The sequence below is a fragment of the Hesperophylax consimilis genome, chromosome 12 (assembly GCF_061612785.1).
Source record: "Hesperophylax consimilis isolate HC1 chromosome 12, BYU_Hcon_1.0, whole genome shotgun sequence".
NCBI lineage: Eukaryota > Metazoa > Arthropoda > Insecta > Trichoptera > Limnephilidae > Hesperophylax > Hesperophylax consimilis.
Genome location: NC_142847.1, coordinates 18,458,828 through 18,483,746, shown reverse-complemented (window position 1 = coordinate 18,483,746; position 24,919 = coordinate 18,458,828). Strand labels below are relative to the sequence as shown.

Below are 24,919 nucleotides of genomic sequence, written 5' to 3'. Positions count from 1 at the left end.
GAGTGATGAGAGGTATAAGGAATTCTGTAAATGAGAAGCCTAGAGCATTTACTTGGGATCCAGGACTCTTGGTGTCTTGGCTTTGTAAAAATCCTCCAAAGGACCTGACTCTTTTCGAAGCATCTCGTAGATGTGCTGTTATTTTACTACTGGCGTCAGGAAGACGAGTACATGATCTGACCTTGCTACATACATCTCCTGATAATCTTGTTGACAATGATGATCACATTATATTATGGCCAATTTTTGGTTCTAAGACGGACACCTCTACACATAGACAGTCTGGTTGGAAGCTTTGCAAAGCAGAGGATCGTAATATAGATCCTATATTTTGGTTGAGAAAACTTATGTTCTTGAGTGAGAACAGGAGACATGAAGCTGGTGTTGAATGTCTGTTTATTTCCACACTGGGGCCTGCAAGACCAGCCTCAAGAACTGTTATTGGTGGATGGATTATAACTATTTTGAAGGACGCTGGGATTGACGCCTCCCCTGGGAGTTTGAGATCAGCAGTAGCCTCAAGGAGTTGGCTGGAAGAGTGCCCTATAGACACCATTTTGGAAAGAGGAAACTGGCGTTCAGAAAACACTGTCAAGAAATATTATAGAAAGCAAATCAGAGTTCTCAATGTTGAGGTGCTGAATCCCCCCATTCACTCTCAGTCTTTGACTAAGTTATTTCAAGCGATACAGTAATAGTCACAATTTTGGCTTTAGAATTGTCACCAAGCGATAACAAACACTTCTCACATTATATATTCTGGATAAGCAACGACACACATAATGATGGAGTTTTATCTACCATTAAAACTCTTATTATGTTGTCTTGCTTATCCAGAATATACTTAAGCTCTGCTTGGTGAGTCCAAATTGAATAAAGATGGTGTCTCAGGACGCCAACTGCTAAGGTGACAATAGACAACTGAAGGGTGTTACAAAAAGAAAGGCGGGAAATTCAAGATTACGGCAGCAGATGCGACGGCACTGGCGAGAAATAAGCGCGATATCTCACATTATATATTCTGGATAAGCAAGACAACATAATAAGAGTTTTAATGGTAGGTAAAACTCCATCATTATAATCATTTTAAAATTTTATCTACCTGTTAAATAAAAGAAATTTAAAATATATAATAATACGAGTGGATCCCCCGCAATGCTTTGCTATTGCAAATGTCTTTCTCGGGCTCCTCAGACCTCTTCCACCATTCATTACTGTATACCACAATGTCACTGTTAAAAAACTACATTACATAGACTTAAATTCAACTCCGGCATTACGGTACAGAGATATTGCGTTATGTATTCCTTGGGCGTCGCCGACTTCTTCTAACATTTAAACATCTCTAAACACTCCTGGCACTAATCACAACAAACTTTGAAATTTTTAGCGATATCGGTCTAATACCTATATCGGTAATCCTGCCACAGACAGCCATCTATGGAGGGAACTTAAAATTTATAGAGTATTTTAGGAGAGTATCTATCTCGAATGTTCTAATTTTGACTACTCTAAATTCGTGTATGTTGGTGACTTTTTATATTATGCTAGCGCAGACCCGTGAAACATGGGATATTATAATTGTAGATTTAAAAAAAATATTTGCCTCGGCATTATTGCTCTTTAAATGAAGAAATTTACCTATCGAATGTTAGTAAACTTGAAAAATTACGACATCTGTCCAATGTAATTATAAAAATAATTCATCTAACCATCTGCCAAACACTTAATCAAAAGAAATACATATTTCAAATGAAGAATTATTAATTAATAAAATATTTTTGTTACCTACTTTATTACTGGTGTTTCTCAGTTTTTAAAATCAATTTTGAAAATTAAAAGGTAATTGAACTAATAATTTTACGCATTACGCAGGAATACAATAATATCGATGCACCAAAAACCGAAATTAGTACATTTAATTATTTCTCTGGGGGAGTTAGTATTTAAAAAGTGGAACCATAGATTGTTTGCTGCAGTAACTTTTTTTTATTTTTAAAGTAAGATGACATTCCCGGGTTACCAATAACCTGAAAATATTTGAAAATTTCCTACTACCATGTGAGCGGAAAATGTTGCTTGTGTTGTGATGGAGGACTTAGCCAGGAATTGAGATCACGACACTTCGTTGGGATACAAACGCGATGGCAATTCGGCCACCGGCAGGTCTCGGACCTCTTATATTCGTTAATCAACGTCAATGCGGACACGTTACTACTCAATCTCGATTTGTTGCTGTAGAAAATTTATTTAATCCCATTTTGAGTTATTTATATAAGATTAGGTAGGTACCTTCATAATTCTAGGGAATGAGCCGTATCCGAGGAATTTGAGAAATTGAACCCCGCTGAAGTCTGTGGCCGTTTTTCCCATCCGATAGAATTCGTTGCTCTGGTCTTCAAAGGAATTGACTTTCATCCCAAAGGCGGTGGAGGCTATCACGTCATTTGTGTATCTTGTGAACACATCCTTCATCTCAACCTCTACGTAACCCATCTCTGTAAACAGACCAAAATAACAGATTAAATAATAAAACATATATCATTATTTTTTTAGTGTTTTGAGTAAACTATAAACTATTAACCCTATAGTTGATTGTGTTGAATATGAACAGAAACGCACTGAAGGAACTGGTAGGACTACTGTAGGGAGCCTGCCATCTCAGGAGACACATACAGTTGTTGGGAGTGGAGAACACCAATAGATGCACGAAATGTGAAGAGGATGAAGAGACTCTAATGTCCCGCCTTGACGGAACAAAGCTCAGCTACCTGGGAAGGCACATTGTGAAACCAGGAGAAATAGCCACAAAGGGACCGGGATATTGTTAAAGAAATGAGGTAAAATGGGCCTTTGGTGTAACTGCTCACGGGATCTATCTGTCAACTGCCTCCGCTTTACAAAAAAAACCATTGAGTTGTCCCAAACCATCGGGTTCCCAGTTCCCACCCAGGCGGCTGTTCGATCCTTTGCCAGCTAGGTCTTTCATCATTGCCCAAGCAACAATTTCCGCTTATGATGGTAGTTAGAGGAATCATACCATTTGGTCTATGAATTTAAGAGCTAAAAAATTGACTCTCACCTCCAAATTAATTTTGTACCAAAATTTTTAAACCTGCAGTCGTGTACTAAATCTAATATAACTTTAAAACCCTATGTTTAACTGTAATATATATATTTTTAATTTACTTATGTATTGGATCAAATTATGTAAAAAATATATGTTTAGTTAAAAAATATTATAATAATATGAATTAATGTTTTTTTTCTTAATTTTTTTTTAGTTAGAATCAAAAAGTTGAACATTGGTCAATCTTATGTGCATAATTTTTATTAACATAAATAATATTTGCATAATGAAATTTTTTATTTGGTATGATAAGCAAGGTTAACAATTCCAGAACCACTCGCCGGCTTCGTAGTGATTTGGTAAAAATCACTATGAAGCCGATCGCTAACAAAATTTCATTTGTAATTATCAGGAAAAAACTTTACCCACGTATTATTGCCAACACTAAAAAATAATGCTTCATTGTATAGAGCGATTGGCATCTTAAATATAAAATCCAAATGTCACCTGTATGTCCATTTTTCGTTTTCAAGCCAACATACTTCAGACCAAAGATATTAGAAGAACGAGATGTGCTATGAGCAGTTCGTACTGTGTGGAATTGTTTTGCCGAGTGTCGCCGGTTTTGTTCACCAATACTACTGCACACCTTCGCTTACGCTAAGGTAGCCGCACTAATACATACAACAGATTTCTGTGCGTACACGTCCTGATACCGTTCAAAGTACCCTAATTAGGTAGTACTCCGCCTACGGTCCGACGGACAACATAGCATATCTCGTTCTTCTAATATCTTTGCTTCAGACCCATCATGCCAGCGTGGTATGAGTTTAAGACATAGCGATACACCCCCACCGGGCTGCGTATTTCCTTTTCCGTGTTCAGTAGGAGGCAGTACTAGAGTTTAGAAATAGAATTAGAGTAATAAACCCGTGCGTGTTTCTAGGCAGCACTGCCATACTACCTACTATTGAACACGGAAAGGGAAATAAGCCGCCAGGTCGGCGGGGTTTTATGCCAATTGGTTAAAATATTATGTATGTATGTAATAATTGTATTTGTAATTGTTTTCGTGCTGTTTCTCTATCTATGGCGGTTATTTCCAATCTTTCCCTAGGGGCGGTTATGGTAACAAATGTTATCTAAAGTCGAGGATCAGACATTTGGCTTTACCCAACATTTTTTCACAGCATTTAATAGAACTTTCAGGCAGCAACAAACCTTTTGATGGAGATTTGTTGGTTTTCTTTTTGAAATATTCAACTGTCTGTTCTGCGCATTCCACAATCATCGGGAACATATTTTTCATTTTTGATCCTGTGTAGGCCGGACTCATTGATACTCTCATGTCTCTCCATTTTTGTCCTGAAAAACAAAGACATAATCAATTTAATTATTAGTTTGTATTGTGTTTCACCTTTGATATTATTTATAAAATACTTATTACACATTTTACCTCTCAAAAAAAACAAATTCTTTCCGAATAGTGGATCTGATTCTTCATCCATAAATATTCTATGGTCGATGAAATTATCGAATTCTTTTACTCCAATTTGTTTGATGAGCTCCAAGTCACGCAGAATTATTATACGATTACGAAATGCGTAAAATCCCACATACCTGAAAAGATATCAACCAATTTCTGTAAAATAGTATGTTTATTCTACCAGTTCCCTGGGGGCATATTGATGCGACACAATGCATTGCCGGATGATATTGAACAGTTGAACAATCTCATTATCCTAATATAGCCACAACTAACTCTCTAACCACACAAAGATCAGAATATGTTGGGTTACGTTATTATCAGCTTACTTTTGATCAGTATGTTTGTTATACGTCTTGTAGACAGCTTCTATGAAGTGTTCCTTGCCTAGGAATATGTTCCACATGTGCCCGAAGAATGGGATGGTGGTCTCCATGTATTTGACTCCCCTCCTTTTGAAGTGGCCATTGAGCCAATATCCATACAAGATGATGGACGCCAAGGTGACCGCAATCAGCCCCAACCACTCCCACAAACTCCAAGACATTTTCTAAAACAGTATATATAAATTAAATAAACAATATAAATCCTATGTGATGGATTTTTGGACAGCGGGATTTGAACACCAGGTTCTTTCGTAAGCGATGGGTTTTTTTATATCTTGTTCTATAAACCTTTTAAATTTACGTATTAGAATGAATTAATGTAAACTTTGATCGCTCGACTGTAAGCAATTACTTTAATTGTTTTTGTTATGTTCAATGTTGCGATAACTATGCAGGCACTGATAACAAATAATTGGCACTTTATTATGCAGTTTGTTTTAATGGTTTTCATAGTATTTATTCTTCTCAAATTTTGCAACAAGCTTTCTGACAATCGTCTGTGTGCGTTTTTTATAAATGTATCATATATAATTGGTGCAAGCTGAGAACACAACTTTTAGAATATTTAGAAAATACCGAATAGTACCAAGTTATGAGCCGTCAAAATGTCGATATTTGCGGCCGCCCAAAAAGCTTGTGACATAACAATACATACGCAGTGATATTGCAGCACTGCTTTTTGAATCATTAATTGTAATGAATTGTGTCTCGTGTGATGTTTCAAGACACTATTGCGTATGTTTTACCCAAGTTATTTATTGATTTAACATAAACATCTATTTTATACTGTAACCTCAAAAATTGTCCGAACAGCAGAAATCATATTCAAATATGCAAACCGGTTTTTATATAATTACTACTAATTATTTATTGATACAATTTATCACCTACCGGTTTCTAGCGAACACTACCAACTGATAATGGTTTAATTTTGTATTATATTATAATGTCAAATTACAAAGTTTACCACTTATAAATATGAAATATCATGAGTATTTACCTTAAATCTGTTATAATGTATTACATTTAATAATGTCGGACACTTTTCACATGAACAATTATAAGTCACAATCGCCAATAATTTTTTTTATGATACATCACATATATAACAATATTAACATCAAATTATAATTTCAGCATTCTGTTGACTACAGAAAAATCTTTTGTATGTTTACACAGCCACATACGAAAATTTCCAACTTCAAATATTTGTAATATAATTGTTTGAAAGAAGATGCTGTTTGCTTATTATTTAAGAGCAACATAGATAACATTCCTCTTATCTTGTGTTTGCAGCATTATTAATGAGCTGTCTCAAACACTATGTTGTATGTAGGTTTGCATTTTCCAGCACTTATCTATCCTATTATTACTTTGAACAAATTTTTTGTAAGCGTCTTTTCGGTAATTTATTTTATATTTGAAGATTTTGTGGTTGGTGTGCAGCCTGTAAAGGATGAAAATATGTGTCTGCCTTTCTTTTGTCAAATTTAAAAAAAAATCTAATTTTTCTATAAATTTCAGACATTTCTAATTTTTTGATTGTTCTACAGTAAGAAATTGTTTCTGCCTTGCAAATTGTAATTCGTATTGAGCGCCTTATCCTTCAGACATTATGGTGTGATGATAATCAACACCTGAAAAGCTACATCTTACCCTTGGTAAGGAGCAATGCCAGCCACAACACACTGATGGCGCATATGGCCCTTGAGGTGATTTTTCACAAAAACGGCGCTCTACAAATTATCCAATTATTTTTTTATGCTTCCGATTTTGTTGTCCGGGTTAAATCTTCCCCATAGGAAAAACTAAACCCTTCCACTCACTTTTCCACAAATGATCAGCTAGTCAATCAACACTATGCAAGTGCATTATATAAGTAAAATAAATACAAAACAATACAAGAACAACAACACGTCAACTCACCAGATATCAAATGGGAAAAAAATTATTATTATTATTATTATGGGTAGACAGAGCTTGGCAAACTAAAGAATGCATTTTGCCCTGCAAATAATGCGCAGCTTTGGCCAAGTTATTCAGGAATTCAGAATGGTGACTGGTAATTTTTTTCCCGTTGACCCCGCCTTTTACCAAAAACTGCTTCTGCGCAACTACCATCAGGCGCATTCTCTTGCTTTGCCAGGCTCCAGTTTGGATTGAATGCCACACATCAAAGCCATGAAACATATATGAAGTAAAACAATTTCACATTCTCCACTGGCTTCATCGATAGTCATTCTTCTCTAGTCATCGAGTCTTCCCATCCTGCTCAAAACTTCTTCAAACTTCAAAACAGTAAATCCAACTCTTCCCTAACCTGCTTCTGAACTACTCTCACTGGGGCAGTCACTTGGTCATGGTTTCTGTATCTGTCACCTGGCAATATTTTGACGTTTTGAAGTTCGGTCCATTGCAGTCTTATAAGGATCTACAGAATCATATAATGGTTTCATCCTCAATTAGATTCTCGAATACATGTTTCATTTTGATTCTGTGTGATCCATTTTCTAACACAGGTCTTTTGAAAAATATTCAGAAAAATATTTTGCATTCCAAGACTGCTAACTTGGTGTCTTAATTTTGAATTAAGGTTACAATTTGTTAAAACTTTGTTAATTGATAATAATAAAATAATGCCAAGCGTCGATAAAAACAAAACCGGGAGCTCACAGATGAGTTTATCAATAAATTTTTGGTACATACAAAGAGATTGGTCTATGAAAATACATATAATTATACAATAAAATTTAATTTAGTTTATAAAGTACTTTTGATTATTAAACTTACCGTTGTAGTTAGCTTTAAAACTTTAAAAAATTCATGCTATGTTGCTCTATTTACTGAAGACTTCAGGTTTATGACACTCGTAATTGAAAGGAAGTCTTATTGAAGTGAGAGTTTAATGTTGAAAGTAGAGAGATATATCAATGTGTCTAGTCTATAATTAACTTATTATTGCCTGACAACAGGTTTTTGAACCCTGGTGTATGTACTATGTAGTGGTAATCGTTATACAGCATTTCTGTTGTTGTTTGTACATTGGTAACTACATACCTACTCTAAATTTCTTGTATTCTCTGTTAAACATCATTAGGATTTTTAAATAGATGGTTTGTACAGGAGGGAAGGGATGAGAGGAGAAAAATAACAAAAAAATTTCGCATTATTTTAACATTTTTTACTGTCAGTCTTGTTGAGATTTATAATGTTATGTGTTTGTAACAATTATTCATTTATAACAGCACAAAAATATTGATGAAATATCCCAACAATTTTTTTTATGTAGGTAAGTAAATGTACACTCATTATAATATTAAGTCAATAAAACTAATAATATTTTTAAATCTGCTTTAAAAAATAACCAATGATAAATGTTGTTTAATATTATTCTACCTAAATAATTGTTAAATGTATAAGAAAAATACTTTTCTAATTCTGGCAGTAAACTTAAATATTACTCTCTCATCAATCTGCCACAAATAGGCTAAAAATTGTAATTATATTTCTTAAAAATAAACGAACACCGATAACAATCTTTCGTAATTTTTTTTTTTTTTTGGTTTAAGCTAATCTCACACTAGTGCTTATTTTTTCATAATGTATGTGGGCTTGGCCTATTTTACCATATCGCTCACCTAACATTCCTATTGGGAATGAATACCGGCGGATTAGTCCGATAATCGAGTTGCGGATTACTAAGAGGTACCATATAATATATTATGATAAATATATTAAAACAATATTATTTTAGATTTTTTTATTTTTCATTAATCGTTAGATTACATCATGACTGTGTTCACAATCATCTTCACAAAATGTAAATTAATTTTTATAGATTGCAAATTTTCGCACTTCCCTTTAAAATGTATAAATATTGTTATTTGACTAATTTAAACCAGTAAAAATCAAGTTTTAAAAAAAAACTATAATACAAACATCTATTTTTATTATGTAGTGAAACAGTTTCAACTTTCCGCCACGGTCCCACGTATCGAACGGCACAACCTAATTGCGCCGTCATTTCATCTAATTTTAGAAAAATGCATGTGCTTGTGTGAATGCCACCAAAAGGTGATAGAATGCATTGTCATCGACAACAAGTCTGCCGAGTTTCAGCTCGATTGGATTTCAGGAAGTGGGTTAATTTCCTCTTCCAAGATTTGCATTCATTCACAAAAAAGGTGAGTTTAAAATAGATGCTTTTAAAAATACTTATCTCTCTAATTTATTTGGCAGTTTAATCCAATATGGACTATAATATTAGTTAGATTATTTGTTTTCACCAATGACTTAAGCGCTAGCATGTTCCCTCAATCTCATGCCGAGTTTAAACCCGTCGGCTGAGTGAAGTGTGAAAGTATCGGCAGCTATTTTGAGTGGTATTGTTGTCTTTGGTGTACTAATGATGTCGAATGTTGCCAACAGATGGAATATCATTGCCTTCGCTTCCATCACTGCAAATCGTGCACCTGAAAGAAAAAAAATATTCATAATTCCAGCAGTAAAGTTTCATTAACTCTATGCACGCGGCCGTATCAACTGTTGTTACGGCAAAAAGTCCATACTCACACGCGGCCGTATCAACAGTTGATACGGAAACTTTGAATGCCGATATTCCAGCGGTCTTTTGACATAAATTTATTTCCCGCTCGCTTGAACATTTGTAGAACTATCACGATGCTGACATCTACAAGAATTTCTCGAAAATAAAATTATGTTTCATTTAAAAACATCGATAATCAAGTGAGTCTCTTTGCGCCTTCGAGTGCCATAGTTTACAATTTTGTCAACGGATGGCGTTAGTTCAATTTTGTTACTATTTTGTGACATAAAATTTACGTCTCCAGTTTTAGAAAAAGTTTTCATAACAAAAAATGATAAGTGCTCATGGTGTTCCACTTGTGTCTATCAACGCAGTGGCCTAATTACACACACGCCGAGCGAATGGCGGGACCACATTCAAAAGATACGGTACGTCTTTGTATGAAATTTTATGATTTTGTTTTTATAAACATCCAAGAGTGTTGACACACGAGGATTTGTTATCATATTGTGGAGAATAATTTGTTCTGTCTATATAGTCCAATAAATCATGCCAGAATGCTATAATTTGACATTTAATTGCGTGCATAGGTATTTGAAAATATGTACCGCGTACGGGTATAGATAAAACGGAGCAAATTAACGCGTTCAAAAGGTTAATTACTAGCTGCACCCCGCCACGCATTGCTGTGGGTCAGTATGTCTATGCAGATAGAGAAACAATAGCTCTGTTTTCTTTTAAAAAGCATGTTTCTACCTGTCACAGGTGATGTCTACAAAATATAGGTATATAAAAACACATGCGCATTCGAATGCAACATTGTGTCAAAAAATTTAACAAATATTAACATTTATATTTATATATAGAAGATAGATAAATCAGAAAATCTGTCAGTTGAAGTAGCAAAAAGAACTGTAGCTTTGGGGACTCATGTACAGATTTTGTTGTGGAGTTTCTAAGTCAGTGTTATTAACTGTTTTAAGTTCGTAATGTAATTTCCTTCATGAGTTATGGAGCTATGAATATGCATTTATCTGTGAAAAAATAAGATGTCCCAATTTTTTTTCATATTTTCTACTCAATTCTATAATTTGTAACTCTGAAATCAGCTTCTTCGAGTTACAATGTTTTCCACAATGACAAAGATATAGTTTTTTGTGTAGCTCGAAAAATCTGATTTCATTGTAGTAATTACCTGAATTAAAAATTGTTCAATAAGATTTCTTAAAAAGCTGAAAATGGGTAGTAAAACCAGTTGTTTTGTAAAATTACACAAAGCACTTATGTAAATCTCCAAAGTGAAGAAAATTGAGACAGGTCTGCCATCTATGATTTTAATTGGTAAACATTTGGTAGACCATCTTATCTCTTTGTAAGAAACTTGTTTGCAGATTTCTTTATTATCATTTCTAAAATATTCAATGATTTTATTACCTATACAAACTCGTGGTCCAACCCCAAAAGGAATGAAGGAGAATGGCTGCATGAAAGGTTTGTTTTCTTCCGAGAATCTGTCCGGGTTGAATTTCTCTGGTTCTGGATGATATTTGGCATCGTGATGGATGGAATAAATTGGTATCCAAAGATCGTCATTCTTCTGTACCTGTAAGGCAGTGAAAGTTTCATGAAATGTCAGATTTTGATATGGTTATGAGTTATGAGATGTATCAAGCCAAACATAATCAACATCTGTCTGCACAGTTTTGGATCCATTTGAATATGTTTAGATTTATCTGCACAGTTTTAGAACTGTTTGCAAATGTTTGGATTCGTTTGCATAGCCTTAAATCTGTCTGCTTAAGTTTGGATTTGGCTGCATTGGTTTGGATTTGTCTATATAGGTTTGAATTAATTTGTCTACATGGGTTTGGATTTGTTTGTATAGGTTTCGATCTACATAAGTACATATATATAAACATAAAAGCATAGATTTGGAAGAGTTGGTTACCTGGTATTGGACTGAAGTCATGTCATTCTGAGGTGGCAATACATAATTACGGGAGCATACTCTTTCCAACTGGCTGTCTGGGGGCCACATTCTTAGGGATTCTGAAATAATATTGTCCAAATTATTCACTTGTCCTTTGACATTCATCATTTGGTAGCTTTTCTGCAGCTCGTTTCAGAGATGTTTCAATACAAACCCGTTACATTGGAGTTTTCCTTAATTAGATTAGATTAAATTAAAGAAATATTTCGTACATTTTGTGGTCTCAAACGAATTCATTAAAATATTCAACAGTTTTTTTTAAATTTTGTAAAATGTATAATTGGCTGGAGACTGAGGAAAATATCTATTTAATTAACTAACTATCTCGCCATTTCCCGCAGTGGTAGAAGGAGAGGACGGACTGCCAAACAACTATGTCTTGGCACACACTCCTTGCTTCATTCACATTCGAACATCGTCTTATACACACCCTTCTGTTATTCTGACTCTTGCCATGGCCTGACTCAACTATTTGGTTTTCTTGATAGTGCCATGTCTTCTTTGGGCGTCCCCGACTTATACTATTCACACTCACCTCATATACATATTCTCCTTACTTTCCTTTCTTCGTTCATTCGCTCTACATGCCCATATCTATGATAATTATCTACCTAATCTATAATAAAATACTGAGAATATCTTCGACTGTGATGTATTTCCTCTCTACATGTTAAATAGCATAATTTGCATAAAAGGATTCAACATTATGTAAATAATTAATCTTTTTAGCATACCTGATACCACCATATCCATGTACTTCATCTTTTGCAATTCAGCGTAGGTGAGCTTTCCACGGGTCCTCGTCATGACCTCGTCGATCTCCGCCTGCAGCCTGATTTGGAGGGCAGGGTTGAGGGCCAGCTCGTAGGCCGTGAAACACAGCAGTGTGGAGGAGGTGTCGAAACCCGCCAGCAGGAAGGCGACGGCCTGGGCGGTCAGATCATCATGGGTCCAGTCTGAAATTATAAGCTTGTAAGTGAATATTACATACCAAAGATTTTTAGAATTTGCTTTTATTGTTTTTTTTAAACAAATATCAATATTCCTGGGCTAAAAACAACTTGGCAATATTTGAAAAACTCCTACTGCCATCAGTATAAGCGGAAGATGTTGATTGAGCAGTGATGGAGGACTTAGCCAACGGAGGAATTGAACACACTACGCCTGGGTGGGACCCAAACACGATGTCAACTCAGCCTCTATTCCTATTCTAGTTTTCAGAACACCTTTACAATAGTCGTCAATTTTATATAATAAATAAAACGTACCACACCCAGACGGTAGCATCAATTTATGAAATAAAAAGATATGTATAATTTTATTGTAAGGGAAAACATACATATTATTTGGAATCAGTGGTTTTTATCAATATTTTATTATAAGTTATCCCTTTTTAAATACATCTATTTGAATTCAATTTGTGTTTTCGCGATGCAAATCTTGGAAGCGGAAATTAACCCACTTCTCGATATCTGATTGAGCTGAAACTTGACAGAGAGACTCGTTGTCAATGACAATGCATTCTATCAATTTTTGGTTGCAATCACTTATACACATGCGGACATATAGGCATTTCTCTGAAATCGGATGACATTATAATATGTTTAGTAAATAAACATTTACAGCAGTTAATATACGAAATAAATGTCGATACTATCCAATTAGAATTTGGCTTAGGTGTTAGCATTGTTGACTCCAGTCCCTGGGGAGAAAGGTTCAATAATCAGTTAAACCAAAAAAAATGTATTTATTTAAAAAAAATCAGTTAATAAAAATAGATGCATTATAGAAAAAAAACAGGATGATTTTTTTCATTTGAATTCCTTATTTATGTTAAAAATGATTTAAAAATTTTTCCCAGAATTCAATTAAGACTTATTGTTGTTTCTCAACCAACTGTCTTAACAAAGTTAGTTTAATGAGTAGCAGCTTTAAGAAATGAGAAGAAGATGAAAAACACCAAATCATCGATAGTCCCAATGTCCGCTCTTGATGGGTATAAGTAGTGAATATCTGAGGAACCAGGAGACATTGCCAAATAACCAATTATACCACTGGTGAGTTTTGATCAACGGACTAAGTTACACTAACGAAGATACATGATGATACAAAATAGATCTAATGGCGGCTCAATCCATATCAATAACTAGTAAAATAACCTAATGGTGGCTTGATCTATATTAATAACTAGTAAAATAACCTAATGGTGGCTTAATCTATATCAATAACTAGTAAAATAACCTAACGGTGGCTTAATCTATATCAGGTGTGGCGAACCTTTTTGGGCCCGCGTGCCAAAAATCCTCAAATATTATTTCTAGATTGTGTGGCGTGCCCAAGCTGTAAAAAAAATTAACCAAATAGATAAAATAAAAAAATAAATATTTTTATTAATAAGCTTAAAAATTACAACAGAGTTTCATAAAAATAAAGTCATAATCAATAAATGTACATATTAGTTATTTATCAATGAGATTTTTGCTGTTGTACATTCGATGACAAATTCTTAATTTCTGGATCATATTTCGTCACTTTTAGTAACACACACGACCAACTGGATTCATCAGTCATTCTCGTTCTTGAATCACATTTTATGAAATTCATTTCTGAATATAATGACTCACAAAAATATGTAGAAGAGAAAATTGATAATATTGCTCTCGCTAGTTTTTTTAAATCGCTAAAGATTTCTGGAATGGCTTTCCAAGTTCTCATTATTTCTTCTTCTGCATTTTTATTATTTATGTTCGTTAATCGATCGCTTTCAATTATTTCCAAATCATTTCTCAAATCAACAATTTTTTGTTTCCATAGCGAACTCAAAATATTCTAGATTTAGCCACTCGAAAATCTCCAAATTGAGGTCATCTGCAGATAGTGTATCCGGATATAAAATAAATTTTGATATCTTTTCAAATCTCCTGAACTGTTTGAATCTTGAAGAAAACTAGTTGACTATCGATTGAATAACTACAGAAAATTCTTGTGTTAATTTGATTTGATCTGGCTTTTCTTCTGCAAAAAGTTTTTTTGTGTTTGGGAAATATTTGAAGGTGTTAGATACAACGCCACGACCAAAAATTTGTAATTTAGCTTGAAATGCTTTGATTAAATCAAACATAACAATAATTGTTTTGTTAACGCCTTGCAATTTAATTCATTTAAATGTAAGCACACATCAGTAAAAAACATTAATTTTGAAAGCTATTCGAGGCCTAGTAACTCATTATATTTTTCAATGAGATTCTCATTTATTAAAAAAGTCTAACTTCTTCCAAACACTCAACAAATCATTCAATCTCATAAATAAACCAATCAAGTTGCAAGCGTAAAAAAAATATTCCTATCGATTTCTCTGGAAAAATTGTCAGTTTCGGAGGGGAACATTGAATGGAATTTTCAAATGTAACGTAACATAAATTTGAGTTGAAACATCCCAATTCTGGTTTGAAAAAAATCAACAGAATGACTGTTACATTTGAAAAGAAAAGAAGAATATGAACGATTGTTCAGATATTTTTGAAACAACTGGTCAAATCAAAAAAAAAAATTTTTTAAACTTAAAAATTAAAAAAAAAAATTAACTTAAATCGTTAGTGTGCCATCCAAATGATCAAACGTGCCATCTCGGGCACGCGTGCCCTAGGTTCGCCACACCTGATCTATATCAATAACTAGTAAAATAACCTAATGGTGGCTTAATCTTTTTTTTTATTTTTTTATTTTTATATTAACTCCACACAGGAGGCCCTGAAGAAAATAATTTCCCTCAGGGCCTATGTCATCTTTGGGGATGCTGTGTGGAGGGTCTTTTAGTGGAGAGGAAGGAGTGAACATGGGTCTTGAAGAGTCCCATGTTGTAGGAGGGAGGAAACACAGAGGCCGGCAGTTCGTTCCACAGCCGAGCTGTTGAACTTAAGAACGAATCGTAGAAGCGACCCGTTCTCATGTGACAAATGTCAACTGTGTACAAATGTTGGTCGCGCGTTTGGCGTGTATTCCGACTACGCACCGGTGCCGAAGGGATCAATGACGCTAGTTCCTCAGAGCATCTTCCATTGTAATACCGATAGAACAAGGACAGCATACCTGCCTGACGCCTGTGCTCTAAAGATTGCAGTCCGTTTGTTAAGATTGGGGAATCTATCAAACGGACCGCCCGGTTTTGCACAGAGTCAAGGGTTTTTTTCAGGTATTTAGGGGCTCCGGACCAGAGATGGCTGCCAAATTCGACAGTAGGGCGCACTTGCGATTTGTACAGGGTCAGCAGTTGTGTATTGTTAAAGTATCTGCGGGCCCTGTACAGTACGCCCAGCTTCTGAGAGGCCAACTTTACTCAGGCTTCGATAGAGCCCCCGTACCTGAGTTGGTCACTTATAGTTATACCAAGCATATCAATGGAAGGCCTGTTCGAAAGATTGCTTCCGTTGAAGGAGACTAGATTATCATTTGGATCCCTTTTAGACGTAATCAGACAGGATTGGGTCTTTGAAACATTAAATTCGACGAGATTATTTTTACCCCAGGAGGAAATACTCTCGAGATAACCGTCCATTCTCTGCTTCAAAGCCCTCCGAGCCGTTTGTGTGCCCTTTGGGGGCTTGTCAAACAAAAAGCTATCATGAACTGTACTGTCATCCGCGTAACAATGAATCGGTGCACATGTCAAAAGGTCATTGATGTGCAACAAAAACCAAGTCGGAGACAGAACCGATCCCTGTGGGACGCCAGCATTTATGGAGTGCGAGGAAGAGGTGAAACCGTCAGCAACCGCCTGAATCGACCTATCCCTTAAAAAGTCAGCAATCCACGTGCACAGGGATGCGGGAAGTCCGTAAGAAGGCAATTTGTTGACAATCTATATCAATCTATATCAATCTATATCAATAACTAGTAAAATAACCTAACGGTGGCTTAATCTATATCAATAACTAGTAAAATAACCTAACGGTGGCTTAATCCATATCATAACTAGTAAAATACCCTAATGGTGGCTTAATCCATATAAATTATTTTGTAAAATAACCTAATGGCCGCTTAATCAATATCAATAACTAGTAAAATAACCTAATGGTGGCTTAATCTATATCAATAATTAGTAAAATAACCTAATGGTGGCTTAATCCATATCAATAACTAGTAAAATAACCTAATGGTGGCTTAATCCATATCAATAACTAGTAAAATAACCTACCCCTTTTGACACTCTCTTCTTTCTTAGTGGTCTCCTTATATGCGGCGAAATCTGATTCGTCCACATAGTTAGTATCAGTATCGTAAGTGAGGGATCCCTTCTTTGCCAACATCAGCAGGTGGATCATGTCGGGCCTGATGCAGCTCTGCTGCTCCCGAGCATCCATGGCATCTCTAACAACATTGCGAAAGAAATTTTTCACATTCTCGGGAAATAGGGAAATGCCTAGAAACTAAAGAAAAGATGTTGAATTGGTCAGCTATTTTTACAATTTATGTAAGTAATAAAACTGTTTTGAGGTTATTCTTTCACCCTGTAACATGAAAAAATAATATTGGTCTACACAAAATAATGGGAATTTCACTTGTGTGATTATGACATCAAATATTTTCCTTAAGACTGTGTACATTGATAATAAAATTTTCACAATATGCCATAAATGTGTTGAATTATAATTTTGTTGACATAATAGCTGCACTAATTATTTAAACAATCTCTTTGTTGGGGAATTACAGAGTTACATTATAATCTATACAGGGTTTTAACATACATACAAACCTTCATCATTTTGGGAAAAGCCGAATAGCCAAAAAACTTTAGGAACTGAATTCCACTGAAATCTGTGGCTTTTTTGCCCATCAAATAGAATTCATTTGTCTTTTCTTCCAGAGAATTGACTTGGACTCCGAAAGCTGTAGACGCAATCACATCATTTGTAAATCTGGTGAACACATCCTTCATTTCCACTTGGAGATAGTCATTACCTGAAATTCATCTTACAATATGACCAAAATGTCTCTTACCCAATAACATTACAAACTTATAGACACGTTGTGCAGATCTGAAAGTGGCAAGCAAAAGATACGGTAATTGCCGTCCTTTTGATTCAGTACTAAACGGTCACGCATCGCGCAAGGTCGTGTGTCATCTAACCAAATTACTATTATTATTATTATTTAATGAACAGGCAGTATTCTGATGCGCTCATATCTGATTTCAAAATAACAGTAATTGAGTTGTTTTAAATTCAAAATAAGTAGGTAAATCCTTTCTTCTCTCCAAACAAAAATCCAATTGAGTTTTAAATTGGTTTATGTTAGTATGTAGCTTTGATGGCATGTTATGGATGTTTGTTGCATGCGTCAACTACTCTATTTGCATAAATAAATGCCAAAATTCCCTCATGTGTGATGAGAAAGTGTTTCCATTACATGTCAAACTTTGTATTTACAAATGAAATGTTAACGTTAACAAAATATCATTAATTATTTTTGATTGTTTCCTGAAGATTTTAAGCGCCATTAGAGAAAGTGATATAGCGAACGTAGTAGCACATAGGTATAAGAAGGATAACCTACTATCAATTGGTCGTCTCATTTAACCGCTTCTGTGCCAAGAGCGAGTTAACTCGCATTCTTGTCCGTGCCCAGCAGGCCAGCCATAGAAAAAGAGCGAGTTAACTCGCTCTTTTTTTGAGCCTCTGTATCATACATATGTCCCGTTTTTTTTAAAAATATGTTTATCTAAGTGAAGGGAAGCAAAAACGTCGAATATTGAATAAATTTGGTAAGTCATTTAAATATCCTTTCAAGGTGTAATGTTTTTAATTTTTAAAAATAAGATTTAAAAAAGATTTATTTTGATTAAAAATTCACGGCCTGCTGTGCACAGCTACACTTCTACCTACTGGCATTTAAAAGGTTAAGTGAGTAAGCGCCATAATGTGTCAAAAATCGCTCGAGTGGATGTAAAACTTTGTGTTATATTCATTATTTATAAAATTATTAACAATGATATGTACCGTGTGAAGAAACAATAAATAAATAAATAAAAGTGTAGTGTCAACTTAATCACACCCGTGATGTGGAATGTAGTAACTTTTAAGTACGTAAAAGCTACGCGGTCCTATATCTATTTCATTCATACACACATTGTGCAGACTGATCTTGTCTTTAATATATCTCCATAGATATTCATAATAGACGGGTAATTCTTTCACAAATTGCAAGAATTCATAGATGCCCATCATTTAAGACCAAAATCATCCATTGGCTAGTGTTATTTCAGTTAACCAATCACAAGACATTTATATCACAACAAAAGCGAATACGGATTATTGTAGCATTTGTTTCCCCAAAATAAATTTATAATTTCTATAATGTCCTCTGATGCGACAAAACCTTCTCGCGATGAATACGGTCATCGTAAGAAAAAAAGAGTACTGGACATTACGCTTTCCCCTAATGCCAAAAAAACAGATCCAGAGATCATCACAGTTGACCCTCATTATGAAGATTCTGACTCGGATGATGAGGGATCCCGATGCTCAGATGAGCCTGACGTGTCTCCCAGTGCCTCTGGAGTAGAAGTCCTAAATGACGCCCAATCTCATCTGATGGCACTACAAGACGTCCTGGCAGAAAAAAGCTCAAAGGTATCAAAGGACCAGCAACTTCGAGTTTCAAGAAGCGTATCCGAAGTTCTCCGAGCCGTATCCCAATTGCTTCTGGAGCGCGAGGCTATGCGCGCTGATATGGCAACAGTTACTGCACAGCTTCACATCGCGAGAGAAGAAACAAGGAGCGAACGAGTAGAAAATAAGCACCTACAAGAAAAAATCCTTCAGCTGGAGTCTGACCTTGGTCCTGTCATGCATAGAGTCGCTATGGCAACCAGTGGCGGCTCGTGACTTTTGGGTGTACTAGAGTGCTAATATTATAAAAAAAGGCATTTATGATGTTGTTATAGCTGAAAAAGATTTTTTATTTTTTTTTCGAAAATCGATTTTTTGTATGAAGATTTTCAGGAAATTTCAGTATACCCGTGCGCCGCACGGAATTCCTGAAAATTTTCATACAAAAAATCAATTTTTGAAAAAAAAATAAAAATTCGTTTTCAGCTACAACAACATCAATTAAGCCATTTTTTGTAATATTAGCACTCTAGTAACCCAAAAGTCACGAGCCGCCACTGATGGCAACGGAAGCCAGCCTTTCATTTGCAGACATTGCCCGAAATAGTTTTGCGGACGCTGTTCGGAATCGTCCTGAAAAAGCATCCAATCCCCCAATCACACGCACGAGGATTCAAGTGGGAAGCCCAAAGCCTTCGGTGTGCATTTTTCCCAAATTAAAGGCCAAAGATAGTGAACAAACAAAGCAGCTTATGAAGGACACTTTCCGACCATCAGATTTAGGTGTACGCGTGACGGGGATCCGGAAAATAAAAAATAATGGTGTGTTACTCCAGACGGCGACAAAAGAAGACTGTAAAAAAATTTTAAATGCCCCAGCTCTTGTCAATTCTTCAACCCTGAGTGCCCGACTGCCGACCAAAAGACTACCGAGAGTCATATTTTTTAATGTTCCCCGTGAGCTGACTGATGATGATTTCCTGCAGAGCGCTCTTACCGGCATCTCTGGGATAACTGACGTTGGGAGCACCATAGCGAGCTGCAGGCTCAGTCACTTAGCTGGTGCTCGCACAGGATCAACTTGCCACCGGGTCTACGAGGTGCCTGCTAACCTGCGACACATCCTAGTGGAACAGGAAAAGGTCTTTGTGGACTGGACAGTGTGCCGCGTACGTGATTTTATTGGCCTCACAGTATGTTCCAAGTGCCAAATGATCGGTCACTCTTTCAAGTTCTGTAAAGATCAAACAAGATGTGGTCACTCCCGCGAAAGTTGCCCAAATACTGCTGCGAAGGCAGTTTGCGCCACCTGCATCAGATTTGGAAAGCCCGCCACTCATCCTACCGGAGACAGGGAGAACTGCCCAGCATACCTAGCAGCGCTTTCGAGGGATTTCTCCACGATCAGCTATGGCGTCTAACTACATAGATGAAGACTATGATGTTGACTTTAAGAGAACTAATAGGTTAGACCAATGGACGGAAGAAATGGTAGAAAAAAACAGTGAAGTGGGAAGTTTTATATGTGTGCAAGTTAATATACGATCAATCTCTAAATATTGGGATGTTTTACATGCTAACCTCCAAAATTGTTGGAAAAATATAGATTTATTAATGTTATGTGAAACATCTATAAAAAGTGAACAAACTTGTCTTTTCGAAATTCCAGGTTATAATAGCATCAGTTACTGTCGCACATCCAAATCGGGAGGGGGTATAAGCTTATATATCCGGGATACTTTAATTTTTACACAAAATACATATGAAACAATGTTTTTCGAAAATATCTCATGCCTAATAACATTACCTAATAATACAACACTTAATGTTCTTGCTATTTATAGACCACCAAATCTTAGTAAACAATCTTTTATAAATGAGCTTTCTTCATTACTAACCAAACATTCGAACCGTAATGAAAATATGTTAATATTTGGTGATATAAATATTGATTTGCTAAATTATATTGACGCTATAACGATCAACTATGAAAACACTCTTTCAAATAATTATTTTACTAAATGTATCAGTGACGTTACGAGGGAAGCCATAGCTAAAGGTAAAGTGACACGTACGTGCCTGGATCATATATTTGTTAGGTATATTAATAAGCACAAAGACACGGACATGCTACGTGCTTGTGTATGTGACTTCATTATTGCTGATCACTTTACAACAGGTGTGAGCATTCCATATTATAAAATGAATAAACGTATTGTAAATGAAGTACGGCAGGTCTCAATTTTATCCCAAAAACGTATAGATTGCTCTATTAGAAATTATAACTGGAGTGCTTTACTACAGACAAACGATTGCACTAATTTATATAATCAAATAAAATCCAATTTTAACGAATTGTATGAAAATAGTAGATTAATTATAGATGTCAAACCTAAAGCTCGACCTTGGATAATAAAAGAATGGATGACCGAAGATATTTTATCACATATTAAAAAAAAAGATTTTTTATTTAAACGATGGAAAAATTCACCAACAAATACAATTTATGAAAAACAATATAAATCATTTCGTAATTATGTCACCAAATTAATAATCAAAAATAAAACGGCATTTTATAATGATAGATTTAAGCATCATTTTACAGACAGCAAAAAAACCTGGGATGAAATAAATAAAATTCTAGGACGTAACACAAAGAGTAACTGTGATGATGTTATATCTAGATATATGCTAAAAGATCAATCCGTGGAAATTGTGACAAACCAATTTGTAAACTATTTTTCAGACAGCATTTCTTCAATGGTACACAAATGTGATTTTAGGGCATCAAATATCGTCCCGCCAGAATTGCAACATAGCTTATATATACCACGAGCGTCACTCGCAGACATAGTGAGCATAGTGAAGCTCCTCAAAAATTCAAAGTCTCCTGGCATAGACAACATACGAATGTTTGACATAAAAAGACACATAGATATCCTAGGCCCTATATTAACACATCTAATTAACATAATTTTAACTCAGGCTGTAATACCGGATGAGCTGAAGTGTAGTATTGTCAGACCTATTTACAAAAGTGGAAAACATACCGATATAGGAAACTATAGACCGATTAGTATACTACCAGCTATAGAAAAGATTCTCGAAAAATACTTATCTTTAAAACTAACTAAATACTTGGACTTCTTTTCTATAATAGATCCCAATCAATATGGTTTCCAAAAAAAAAAAAGTACCGAAATGTTACTACAGGATTTTTCTAATTTTATAAATAATGAATTGAATAACAAAAGACATGTTTTGGTACTGTTCATAGACAATTCTAAGGCATTTGATACTATAGATACGACGAAATTGTTAAATATTTTGGAGGCAATAGGGGTAAGAGGAAATACACTCAAACTATTCAAAAACTTTTTAACCAACCGCCAAATCAAGGTAAAAATATCAGATAAATTTAGTGAAATAAAAAATGGCAAAACTGGAGTTCCACAGGGGTCAATTTTGGGACCAACATTTTATATTATCTTTGTATCTCTTATGACAAAAATTTTTTCGTTTGTTAAATATTATGTATACGCTGATGATACTGCACTTGTCATATCCCATGAAAATTTATCTATTGCAATGAAATTGTTGCAGCAAGACTTTATTTCTTTATTAAGGTGGTCACATGATTATGGTTTACTAATTAATTCTAAAAAAACAAAACTGATGCATATAAGATCACCACATGCCAAGTATAGCGAGGCACCTCTAATCATATCTCACTCTTTTGACTGCATTCACAACAATATCACACAGCCCTGTGCGTGTACAAATATCGAACTGGTTAACCAATATGTCTATCTAGGAGTTACAGTAGATTGTAACATGAAGTGGGATGTACACATTTCAAAACTGTGTAAGCGCCTTCGGTCTATTGTAGGAAGACTGTATAAAATAAAATATTCTGTGCCTTTAAAAACTATGAAATTGATTTATCTGTCTCTTGCAGAATCTACCGTAAGATATGGGATAACTTCATGGGGTCAATCGTGCAAAACCAACATAAAACATGTACAAATGATTCAAAATGCCATTGTAAAGTTGTTAGTAAGCAAAACCGTTTATAACCAGAGGAGAGACATTAGTATTATGTATAAATCAATAAATGTATTACCGATTCGTGCCCTTATGTGGCAAAAAATTGTATTACAGCATATATCTGACAGTCCGTATAAAACAATGGTGGATCATGTACACAATACACGTTTCATACAAAATAAAGGAATGAAAGTACCTATGTTTCAAAACAAATATGGTCAAAGAACTCTTGAATACACAATACCTTTAATTTTTAACAAATTGCCATATGAATTAAAAGAAAATTGCTCCATTAATAAATTCTCTTTAATATTAAAATCATGGCTACTAAGGAGTAACCTCATGTATTAAGACTGTTTTTTTTCCCCACAACACTGTTTCTGTATTTTCAAATTTAAGGTATAACACAATTTTTTATTTATATTTTTTTTGGTTTTTTTGTAGAAATGTATGTATTACTACGCTAAAGCGTTGATGATTATTTTAATTTTATGTACTATACTATTATTATAGGTGCAACTAATCTCCTGCTGACAAGCTACTTGCAGTAGCTTAGCGGGTATAAATAATATTGTATGTAATCTTTATACAAATAAAAAAAAAAAAATAAATAAAAATTCTTTAAATGTCTATCTTTGTATACATACACGTGTTTGTTACTTGCCTCATTTTGTATTAAAGTTGTTGTGAGACAATGACGTGTCTGTAAGATTGTAATGTCATTCATTTTACCTCTAGAATTTGCATAACATTATAACCACTGGAGCGCTAGGCGTCCTAAAAGTGGGTAGATAGCTTTAACGCTTGAACTCCAGGCGCCCACAATGTGGGCTCGATATATTGGTCAGCTCCAAGCTGACATAATGTTGTCACCGTTAATTAATAGATGGCACATTAGTGCGTAAATTAAATATATTAACGTTTCCAATGAAGAAAACTATAGATTTTATAACGGTTGCAATGCCAATGGTTATTTTTTTTCATGGCGGTGTGATGTTTATTTTAGGTAAATTCTGTAATGTATTATACATGGGGTCCGGAAACTCGTAGTACAAGCCGGAAACTGGAGAATGTATACCACATGGGGAACCCAAATAAACATAAAGTTTTTTGATTTGAGCATTTTTATAAAAAAAAAAAAACCAAAAAAATATATTTTTCGGCTATTTCAGGGTTCAAATTTTTTCGTCATTATTTGTTTTACTTTTAATTTTTTAAATAGTTTTAATTAGTTGGGTACTTTGATCTTCAGTAATAATTTATAAGAATTTGATCAAAAAAAAAATCAACTTCTGACTCGATTTACTCGAAAACGAAAGCTCAAATCAAAAAAAAATTATACTACAAAATCGACTCCAAATGTGATGTAGATTCACCAGTTTCCCGCTTGTACTACGAGTTTCCGGACACCATGTATATCAAAGTGTTCATTGTTGAATTCTCTACTTATTTGATTTTAAAGTCCTGGAATTAAAAATAAGGTATGAAAGTGTAGTTTAGTTGCACCTGTCAGAGAATTGCTGTTTTCAGAGTAGCCTATGTTTTATTATTAATATTAATTCAGTTAGAGTGATCCATAAGATAGAAACAGATACAATTCATTGACTTTAAACGACAGTAAGCAGTTTATCTGTGTCCGTAATAATATTCGGAGGAATTAATTTTTGAATGAGCGCAGGCGAATCCAAAACCAAACATATGGAAATCTCCAGAGCTCAAGGCAATTTTTTTGTAAATTTCGTGGTGCTCCATTAGATAAATATCTTCAAAGGAGAGTGGGTTATCAT

General features: G+C 34.7%; 1 protein-coding gene across 1 annotated transcript in view; it reads right to left on the bottom strand.

Annotated features, from left to right (window-relative positions):
- LOC149419276 (uncharacterized) overlaps positions 1-24,919 on the bottom strand; it is a 55,492-nt gene that overhangs the window by 24,653 nt on the left and 5,920 nt on the right. The window contains exons 4-13 of the mRNA XM_089637963.1: positions 17,231-17,436; positions 16,673-16,904; positions 12,213-12,434; positions 11,437-11,537; positions 10,923-11,091; positions 9,248-9,414; positions 4,886-5,106; positions 4,527-4,690; positions 4,292-4,435; positions 2,293-2,498 (exon numbers count right to left, since the gene is read on the bottom strand). Coding sequence (XP_089494089.1) covers positions 2,293-2,498; positions 4,292-4,435; positions 4,527-4,690; positions 4,886-5,106; positions 9,248-9,414; positions 10,923-11,091; positions 11,437-11,537; positions 12,213-12,434; positions 16,673-16,904; positions 17,231-17,436 — 1,832 coding nt within the window. The remainder of the gene's footprint in view (positions 1-2,292; positions 2,499-4,291; positions 4,436-4,526; positions 4,691-4,885; positions 5,107-9,247; positions 9,415-10,922; positions 11,092-11,436; positions 11,538-12,212; positions 12,435-16,672; positions 16,905-17,230; positions 17,437-24,919) is intronic.